Source organism: Elephantulus edwardii, unplaced genomic scaffold, assembly GCF_000299155.1.
Source record: "Elephantulus edwardii isolate Elephantulus edwardi_28Jun2011 unplaced genomic scaffold, EleEdw1.0 scaffold00002, whole genome shotgun sequence".
In the NCBI taxonomy this organism is placed as follows: Eukaryota; Metazoa; Chordata; class Mammalia; order Macroscelidea; family Macroscelididae; genus Elephantulus; species Elephantulus edwardii.
The window spans coordinates 32807729-32817895 of NW_006399752.1; the positions used below are offsets into that span (position 1 = coordinate 32807729).

At 53.1% G+C, this 10167-nt stretch overlaps 1 protein-coding gene across 3 annotated transcripts in view; it reads left to right on the forward strand.

Moving 5' to 3' along the window:
- Positions 1–10167, forward strand: part of EML1 (echinoderm microtubule associated protein like 1) — an 87675-nt gene that overhangs the window by 72969 nt on the left and 4539 nt on the right. For all 3 annotated transcript variants that reach the window (XM_006879066.1, XM_006879067.1, XM_006879065.1), the window contains 3 exons: positions 4570–4637; positions 6752–6840; positions 9490–9587. In XM_006879066.1, coding sequence (XP_006879128.1) covers positions 4570–4637; positions 6752–6840; positions 9490–9587 — 255 coding nt within the window. The remainder of the gene's footprint in view (positions 1–4569; positions 4638–6751; positions 6841–9489; positions 9588–10167) is intronic.

Here is a 10167-nt window from a genome sequence, read left to right on the forward strand (position 1 = left end):
AGATATTTCACTCAGCATAATGTCCTCCAGGGTCACCCATTTTGAATAATATTGCATGAGTTCCTTGTTTTTCAATGCAGCATAGTATTCAATTGTGTGATTATACCACAGTTTCTCTATCCATTCGTTTGTTGATGGGCACTTAGGTTGTTTCCAACTCCTTGCTATTATGAGCAAAGCCACAATAAACATGGGTGTGCATATATCTGCTTGGATGTTGGAATTCCCATTCTTAAGGTCAGCCACAATTTATTGTGATCTACACAGTCAAATGCCTTTGCATAGTCAATGAAACCCAGATAGACATTTCTTGAGCTCTGGTGGCCTAGTGGCAAGAAACTGCTCTGAAATCCCGAGGGCATGTGGTTCGAATCTACCAGCTGCTCCACAGGAGAAAGATGGGCTGTCTCCTCCCATGTGACTCTGAAAACCTGTTGGAGGGTCAACTGTGGGTCGGTTCTGACAACAACATACCAGATAGGACATTCCTTTAGTACCCTCTGCTTTCAGCTAAGATCCATCTAGCATTGTCTATAATGCCTCTATAAAGTCACGGCTTCTTCTAAACCCCACTTGCACATCTGGCAGTTCTCTGCTGATGTTATTATTCCAGTCATTTTTTTATAATCTTCAGTAGGCTCTTGCTTGCGTGTGACATTATTGCTGCTGTTCAATAATTTTCACACATTGTTGGATCTCATTTTTTAAAAATGAGAATAAATAAGAAGCAATTGACAGTACCACGGCTTTGATCAGGTGCACCTTAGTCTTTAAACTGACATCCTTGCTCTTTAGCACTCCGGAGAGGTCCTTGACAGCAGATTTCCCTAATGCAACACAGATTTTTATTTCTTTTTTTTCTTCTTTTTTGTCTTTGTGCTACTTTTTTTTTTTTAAGTTAATTTCAATGAACATCTACAGAGATTTTGGACTTCCATTCATTCATTATTTGCACTTTTCTCCCCACCTACCCCACCCCCACCCCCAGTTCACTCCTCTCCTTGAAAATCAAAAGAAAAAATCTCCTACATTGGTACCCAATCCCCCCCGCACACCCCCACCCCGAGTATATTACTTTTAAACTATTCTCTTCCTTCCTTTTTAAAAAATTTTAGTGATTTTTTTTTTAAATTGTTGGACATTTTCTCCTCCCTCCCCCAACCTACCCCACAGAGCATCACTTGTTCCAGATTGTTGTCTGCATATAATGCCTCATCAGATTCTCCTTTTGGACAGTTCTTCCCCTTATCTGATCTAAGGCAGCCTTTATTATCTATCCACCCTTGTCCCATTCTCTCCCCAACCCCCACCCTTATCTGTCCTATTTTATAGCAGTGGTGTTATACAATATGTTATGTGTTATGTTGTGACTGAGAAATGTCACTCAGCATAATATACTCCAGGCTCCCCTACGTAGTGTAATGTTTTAGAAGCTCATTGTTTTTTAATGCTGTGTAATACTCCATTATGAAAATGTACCATAGTTTTTCTATCCATTCGTTTGTTGATGGACACTTGGTTGCTTCCATCTCTCTGGGATTGTGGTTTGATTCAGCAGTAAACATGGTGTGCCTACGTCTGTTTGAATCATGGCTCTGCTTTCTTTAGTGTATATGCCCAGTAGTGGATTTGCTGGATCAAATGGTATTTCTGTTTCCTTCCATAGTGGTTGCCCCATTTGACTCTCCCAGCAGAAGTTAATAAGGGTTCCAGTCCCTCCACAGCCTCGTCAGCATTTGTCGTTTGCTGCCTGTGGAACTTTGCCTTTGTCCTGAGGTGAGAGGACACCTCGCAGTCGCATTGATCTTCTGATTTCTTGATCTCTGTTCCCAGCTGTTGGGTGTGAAGTGAAATCCTGGACAACTTCATTCCTTTCTTCACCAGTATGCCTGAGGTTACCTGTTGTCCCAGTGGTGAGGGTGTTTGTTTTCTTCATATTGAGATGTGTCACATACTGAAGGCTGTAGTCTTTGATCTCTGAACCCATTGGAATGGTGAGAAATCCTTGTCACACGCCTGCTTTCTGTTCATACAGCTTCCTGAAGATGTAGTCGCCGAGCTGAATATAGCCCATTTCGTTTCTTTCTGTAGCATCTGAGGGTGACAGGTGAGGTCAAGGGCTCCAGTGTGACGCCCAGCGCCTCTGTGAGCTTGACTGAAGGAATATTTCCCCTACTGGAAATGGCCTGAGGGCACAGTGACTGCTGCTGGGCCTCTTGCACTCTGTCAGGTCACTGGCCTCTCGGCCTGGCCATCAGGGAGGAATCTAGAAAGAGGCACAGGAGGTCCTTGCTTCGGGCCTGCTGGCCACACAGCTGTAGGCAGACACATGCGACCTCTCTGTGCCCCGGTTCCCCGTCTCAGCACTGCAGTGCAGGTTGGTGGCCATGTGGCCCTGGAAGCGTGGAGTCTCTGGGGCCTGACTTCCCTGTGTCTTGCCTCCGCAGAGGAAGCACTGAAATGATGTAAGTAGTGTCTGAAAGGTCCCTTCCCGCCCCTCCTCTCTGCCTTCTCCTGCTTTCTTGGTGCCTCGGTTCCCCCTACAGCTCCGCTTTTTTCCTCTGTGCTTTTCCTGGGATTATAATCTTCTCAGGCCTGTCCATGCTGAACCCTCCCGCCAAATGATCTTCTACCTGAAACGGTTCCGCCCTATCATTCTTTTCCCCCTTCACCGTGTCTTGGAGGTCAGAGTCCTTACAGTGTCATCCAGCACTGTCTCCACTGCCTTCCATGACCTTCCCCTCCCGCACCCCACACAGTCAGGCCCACAAGCCCACCACACTCCCCGGCTTCTGATCACATCTTTAAGCCTTTGGCCCCTAAAGTCATCTTCTAGAATGACTGAATTACTAGAATTTCACATATTACTGGATGGCTCTCAAGAACTGAGATGTTTCACAATCATAGAGTCGGGGAATCCAAAACCAGGGTGCTGGTGGCCTTGGTGGTGGCCATGCTCATTCCTTCTGAGCACTGGGAGGGACAGTGCCACATGCCCCTCTCCCAGCTGGGCACTCCAGGCGCTTTCTGATGGGACAGCTGTAGCGGCCTTCTTCTGTCCCCTGGTCTCTGTCTCTTCTCTCTGGTCAGGACCCAGGGCACCATTCCTCTCCTCTTGGTAACTGCAGACCAGTATAAACCCCTGACCAGGACCGCCCCCTCCCCCATGACTCTCCCCAGAGGAGGATCTCTGGGGAACAGGGCGCCCTTACGCCACGTGAGTGCTCAAGAATTCCAACCCAAACTCAGTTTAGTGACAGTGAGTCTTTATTAAGAGATTCTGCAAAATCGAGGCCGAACCCAGACAAAGCGGCAGGCTAGTGTGCCCTAACCCTAACCCGGCCCCCATCACTCGCGAGCCCTCCCCGATGCCTCCCCAGCTGAGCACTGCGGGGGTGGGGGGGTATGTTCTTTCCTGGACAGCTCTTACCTCTTCCTTTAAGGTCCCTCCCCTCCCTTTCCCCTCCCACCTGTTTGCAGGTGCATCTCAGGAGCTCTGAGGTTTTTCATGTCAGTTAATAGTTTGTTTCTCTGTGTCCACTTGTGACTCCCAGTCTCATCTCTTTACCCTGAAGACTGACCACTCTGAGTTCTAATTCTTCCGGCTCTGATTAGGATTCTCATTGTGGTGGAGTCAGAACCAGTTGATAGCTGGCCCTCCATTGGGTTTCTGTAAATTGCACGGGAGGAGAGTCTTTCCGTCTTTCCTTCTCGGAGACCCTGGGATTTGAACCACTGGAGAGGCATGTCCTTCGGCTTAGGGTGACAGCTACCTCCAGACCGCACCACCAGAGCTCCGTCTTGATCAGACGGTGCTCAGATCCCGTCCTCAGAGACCCTGTGCCCAGGGAGAATCAGTCCACAGGGGTGTGACTCCTGCGTGGCGTTTCGGGGGACACAATTCGCTGCACACAGACTTGGATCCAGAAACTGGAGGGTTCACTTCCCACCCCCACACGCGAGGAGTCCTCCCGGGCTGATGAGTCACGTCAGAGGTTCAGCCACCAGGAAACCTTGGCCTTTCCCCCCAGGCTAGCGTCCTCTCTCCCTCCCCTATGGCCCCCAGCCCTTAGTCCTCACCTCTCCCACCCCTCAGGGACCATGTGGTGTCAGTGGCAAATAAGCGTGTGGCCCTCACCCAAGCTGGGCTGCCTTACTCATGTAGGATCTTCCCGGGACTCTCTGGCGCCTTGCCCCCACTGTGCCCTCGCCAGATCTCTGCACAGCGGAGGGGCAGTGGCCACGTTGCCAGACAGGCCAGCGCACCAACATAAGGTCTGTAGAAAGAGAAGCATAAACCGTGGCTCGGAGGACAGGCTCGCTTGACTCACCCCTGCGGTTACGTAGACACACAGGGCTGTCAGGCAAGCAGCAGAGGCCTTCTTTCCCGAAGGATCGAGGATCGAGGTCCAGTACTGAAGCAGAGCTTCCCTCCACACAGAGGACTCTGCGCTCCCTGGGGGGGAAGGGACTGTAGCCAGGAGGCTTATCCCCAAGTGCGTGGAGCTGTGCTTGTGTATTACCCGCTGTGTCTGGCCATCAATTTACACTTCCTTTACAATGTTCTAGGATCCAGCTCAGTCTTCTGGTTTTCATCCTTCAGGGTCTGTGGTTGCAGTTGGAACACTGACTGGCAGGTAAGTTGGGGCCAGCATGCTCTGCGCTTTCCCAGAGTGCTCTGCAGGTCCCAGCCTGAGGGCAGAGGCTGCACACTTTCATTTCTTCAGGGGGAGGCAGTTCCCCCTCAGCTGCGTTTCCTCATGCCGCTACCGAGAATTAAGTCAGAACCAGACAGCAGAACATCCCAGGCATCTGTGAGCTTTGGACCTTGGGAAATCTGGGGGAAGTTACAGGCCTTCTGTCCTAGAAAAGTAGCTGCCATACCCCTGCCACACACCCCCAGCACCCACACCTACACACAGCCCGTCATACACACACCCCCATCGACTCCCTCTACCAAAAGAACAAACGGCTGTGTCTTACAGGAAGTGCAACCTTGGAGGCAAAGATGGTGAAGCTTTGTCTCATACTTTGAACATCTATCTGGGCGAGGCTACTCCTTGGAAAAGGACATTGTGCTTAGAAAGATGGAGGAGGGTCAGCGAGAGAAAGGAAGACACAGACGCGCACACACACACACACAAGAGAGATGGACACAGTGACTGCAGCAATGGGCTCAAATGTGTCAGAAGGGGGCTGCAGAGGGAGAAAAGTGCAACAATGAATGACTGGAAACCCTAAGTCTGTGTAAACTTTCACTAAAATTAATTTTAAAAAAAAGGGGGGGGGAAATGTGTCTGAGGGATGAGGGTGGAGCAGTGTAGGATGGGGTTCAGTGATGTCGTTCAGAGGGTGTCTCTGAGCTGTGCTCTACTCACACACACACACCACCACCACACACACTCGCACACACAACCACCACCACACACACTCGCACACACAACCACCACCACACACACTCACACACAACCACCACCACACACACTCACACACAACCACCACCACACACACTCACACACATACACGTGGCCCTGCCAGGCTAGCACGTATGCATGTACTGCACAGATTGCATGTAGCTCAGTTCATCTTCCACTGAAGCCAAACACGTCCAGCCCCGCGCAGCAGGTCTGCACTGGACAGACGGTGCGGCCATGGGCAGACGTGTGTCCGAGCCCGTGCCAGACCTCACTGCTTTGCCTTTTCTCTTGTTAAACGGTGGTGCGGTCATCTGCTGGGCATCCCCGAGGATGCTGGGAGAGCCGCTGCCGGGCCTCCGGCCGTGACACGGTGCCCCACGCCCCCAGGTGTGAAGGCACCTTCACGCCTTCCGTCATGGTGCACACGCTCACCCGCTCTCATGGCCTCTCCCTGCCTCTAACCTGGATCCTGTCGTTGTGACTCCCCGTTCCTGAAGGGTTGCAGGCAGCAATGTCTGAAGGGCTGGGCCTCGTGTGCAAGGCACAATTCTTCGTGCAAGTCTTTGCTGCCTTCCATTTGGCTGTCCACCACGCCAGCAGCTGGGACCCCACATGGGGACCTGAGAACAGCAGCTCTGCTGCTGGAATGTCCACCCTGGTGTGGCGCTCCAGCAGGGGCAGTGTCCTTCAGCCCCAGAAGCCACCCAGGACCACACCACCAGGGTGTCGCAGGGAGGAGGGCGGCCAGTCAGCATTTAACTGCCGTGCTGGCCACTGCGTCCTTCTGAAGGGTCCACAGCACTTTCATGTCCTCTGTGAGGTGACTACCACACCCTGCAGAGTGGACCTGGGTTCTTATCCCCATTTTATGTGAGGACACTGAGGCCAGAGAGGTCGCGTGCTTCTCCTGCTGACCAGCCTCTCCCGGTCACCCTGCGGTGGCATGGTGACCCTCGCGGCCAGGCACACACAGGAGCCTCCGCCGGCTGAGCTGGTCCCGCCCCACCAGCCTGGCCCAGCCTCCTCGGTCAAGTGCTTGGGTGGTCCCTTTGCTGCCCTGGGCCTCTTCCCCTGATTTATGTCAGTGACAGACCCTGGGAGGCCCTGTCCACGCTCTGATCCAGGGCAGCCGAGAGAGAGACAGTGCTTCCTTCCTGCCCTAGGACATGCTTGCAAGCATAGGAACTCTTCTTTGAGTCAAGTTGGCAGCGGGCTTTCTTATTAATCAAATATAGAATTTGTTAGGCACTTAGGGTCGACTGTGCCAGTGATCTGCTGTTGCTGTACTTGTAGTTGGCCATGCTGCATTTTCTCACTCACCCATCTCCCCACAGGTGGTTCGTGTTTGACACAGAAACAAAGGACCTGGTTACCGTTCACACGGATGGAAACGAACAGCTGTCTGTGATGCGCTACTCACCAGGTCGGGACACAGACCACACTCCCCAATTCCACTGAACCACCGGGTGCTCAATGGGTGTCTTAGGGAGAACTCGCAGGCCCTCTCAGAGCCAGGTTTAACTCATGCTCCCACATAATTGTGTGCACGGGGGCCTCCCCCCATCCTTGAAGTGCCTTCTGGTATGACTGCGCCACCTTGGGCGTGTGATAACTTGCTGTTGTGGAAAATGCCTGTGAAAGGAGCCAACGCAGCACGAGAGAGTGACCAGATCTGGCCTCTCCCCGATTCCTAAAGGGGCGCTTTCCCCGTCGATAATGTCCATAGCAGCAGACAGAGGGACAGCCGATAGGTCAGACACGCCCCCCCCCCCCGTGTTCCTGCACACATTTTTACCAATCATATGTGTTCAGTATTCATTGCCGATTCACAGACTTTTCTCACAGCTGTGGTACCAAGAGTGGGTTTTATTAGGGAAATAGGTTTGGGCGTAAGAGAGACAATACCTCATAATACAAGTCTAGGTTAGTCCAGCCATCCAAAGCCAGATTAACAGCAAAACACAGTTTGTTAATTAGTGAAAGTCCTGGTCAAATCCAAATTGTCTGGCAAGGTTTGTCTCTGAGCATTTTAAGTCAGCTTCCCCTTCAATCATCCAGCAAAAACAGCCAGACCTTTAGCTGTCACCTTCATCTCAGGGCTCCTCTGATTATACCTGGCCACAGTTTCTCCACAGCAATGCCACAGTCTCACCACCCCCATCACCAGGGTCTCGCTCTCACCAGGGATTGCTCCAATCCCTCAAGTCTTGCTCTTCAGTGTGGGAAGCACACTCTCTCTTACCCTAGTCCCACAGCTGTTGATGATTTGAAAGACCTTGTGTCTGCAGTCAAGGTAGCTGGAGACAGAGGGAGCTAACATAATGGCTCGAAAAGCCAACTTGTAACCGCACTGCCAAACAGCAGCAAGAGATAGAATAATGAGAGATAGAATAGAGTAATGGCCTCATGCACCCATCACCTGGCTTACCATCATGCATTGTACCCACTTGCTCAGCTGCAGCCCCACCTTTGGCTTCTTGTGGGGTGCCTCTGAGTTGATTATAATTTATAGGGACCCCGTGTGGCAGGGCAGAGCCACAGTGAGGTTTTCTGGATCGCATAGCTGGAGAGGCCTGGGGTCTGACCTTGGACAGAGGACTGGGTAGAAGGGAGCGGCTTCTTTCAGTGAGCAATCAGTCCCTTGTGCTGGGTCTTGAGGGCACCTCACAGTGAGACTGTTGTTGTTCTGGGATGTCGTCCAGTGGGCGTGTTCCAATTCCAGGCTCTTCTTTCTTGATGGTAGGAGGCCCCTCTGACCTCTGCTCACTTGTTGAATCTCTTTTTTAAGAGATTGACTCCAGTACGTTCTAGTCCTGAGATTGCATCCTGCCCAGTTTTCTGAGCGAGCCTCTCCCAGCTGAGCAGAGCCCTGTCCTGCACCAACCTCCTCCTCTGCTGTGTGTAGATCAGTATCATAGAGGTTACGATGTACAACACACAGAGTAATAACATCAGAGCACAGAACAGAGCACAGCGCAGCCTGTCTGCAGACATCATCACCCCTGACCCCGAGATGGACAGGCTGGCCTCATCCTGCCTGACCCCTCATTTTGACAGGCCTCGGCCAAGACTCCCTAAAGTGTGTTTGCTCACGGTCCAGCCATCTTTCTCCTGTGCATTCTCTAGGTTGGGAAATGGGGAGGGAGAGGAGGTGTCTCCTATGGGGGAGGGGGAGGCAGAGGGGCGGCTCCTGTGGGGGAGGGGGGACTAGATTGAGGAGAGGGACGATCCAGGGCCATCATGGCCTCTGGGTGCTTTGGGACATCATCAGAGTTAGCTGCTCCATTGCTGTGGGGGACGCTGGTTCACACCCCTTACTAGTCCACGTGGGGACAGCAGCTGGCCCACAGCCCTGAGCCCCTGTGGAGACACCCCCTGCTCTGCCTGCCACTCTGGGCCTCCTTGGTTCAGGGGGTCCCAACCAGAGTGAGGCCCCATCCCCCCAGCTCTGCCATCAGGAGACCCTTCCTGACCTGTCCCTGGTGTGGTTATGTGGAGTCTGTCCTGAGTGCCCCATGTCTGGGTGGACACCCAGGGCTGCACCCTAGGTTGACTGAGGCCAGGTCCTGGGAGGTGAGGGGACAGTAAGGACAGCCCCCGAAACCTGGGGGAAGGGTGACGGTGACGGCCCCTGGAGAGGAGGGAAGATGGGTACCTCACGACATTGGAGAGGATCTGCAGTGTTGGGGACAAGTAAGGTGGCAGTGGGCCACACTCCACAGCTGGGCCCTCACCCTGCGTGGTGACCTGTCGGAGGGCTGTGCGAAGACCGTGCCATCAGCTGGTTCTGCAGAGGCAGCTGTATGGTGTGGAGGACACTCCCGAGAGCGCACCCTCCCTTCACGTGAACCCACTGACGGGGCCATGTTTTCTTCATTGCCTCCAAATTTGTGACAGCCACTGGCTTCCCGCTGATGGGGCCCATGGCCGTTTGCTACAAATCTCTGACGGTCACTGGCCACCTCCTCACAGGCCACATGGCCATTTGCTCTAAATGGGTGATGGTCACCAGCCCATCGTTTGTAATTAGTAAATGTTAACGACTGAGATGCCGTTTGTCCTGTTTCCATAGACGGGAACTTCCTGGCCATCGGCTCCCACGACAACTGTATCTACATCTACGGAGTCAGTGACGCTGGAAGGAAGTACACACGAGTGGGCAAATGCTCGGTGAGTGGCCTGCTACCTCTCACAGCGCAGGGGTGTGTGTGGGTGGGTGTGTGTCCGCCCGCCAAATCACCGCACTCCAGCGTGGCGTTGTTAGGTGATGTCGAGTTGACTGCAGCTCACAGCAGCCCTGGAAGCCTGATCTGTCCTGTGCCCCATCCCGGGTGTCCTCACCGTCCTTGTCCCACCCCTTGGGTCCTCACCACCCTTGCCCCGTCCTGTGGTCCTCACTGTCCTTGCCCCGTCCTGTGGTCCTCACTGTCCTTGCCCCGTCCTGTGGTCCTCACTGTCCTTGCCCTGTCCTGCCCGTTCTCACCGTCCCTGTCTGGCACCTTGAACTCACTGTCACCGTCACGGTGCCAGCCTATCATGTTGATGGAGGGTCTTGTTCACTTTCGCTGACCCTCAGCCTCTCCAAGCGTGATGTCCATCTCCAAGGACTGACCCCTCCTAACAACATTTCCTAGGTACATGAGATGAAGCTTCCCCACCCCTGCCTCCAGGGATACCTGGTGGCCCTTCATCAAGACCTAGCGTCAGTCCAGGGACTGCTCAGCAGGCCGGCATCCCAGCTCAACGCCAT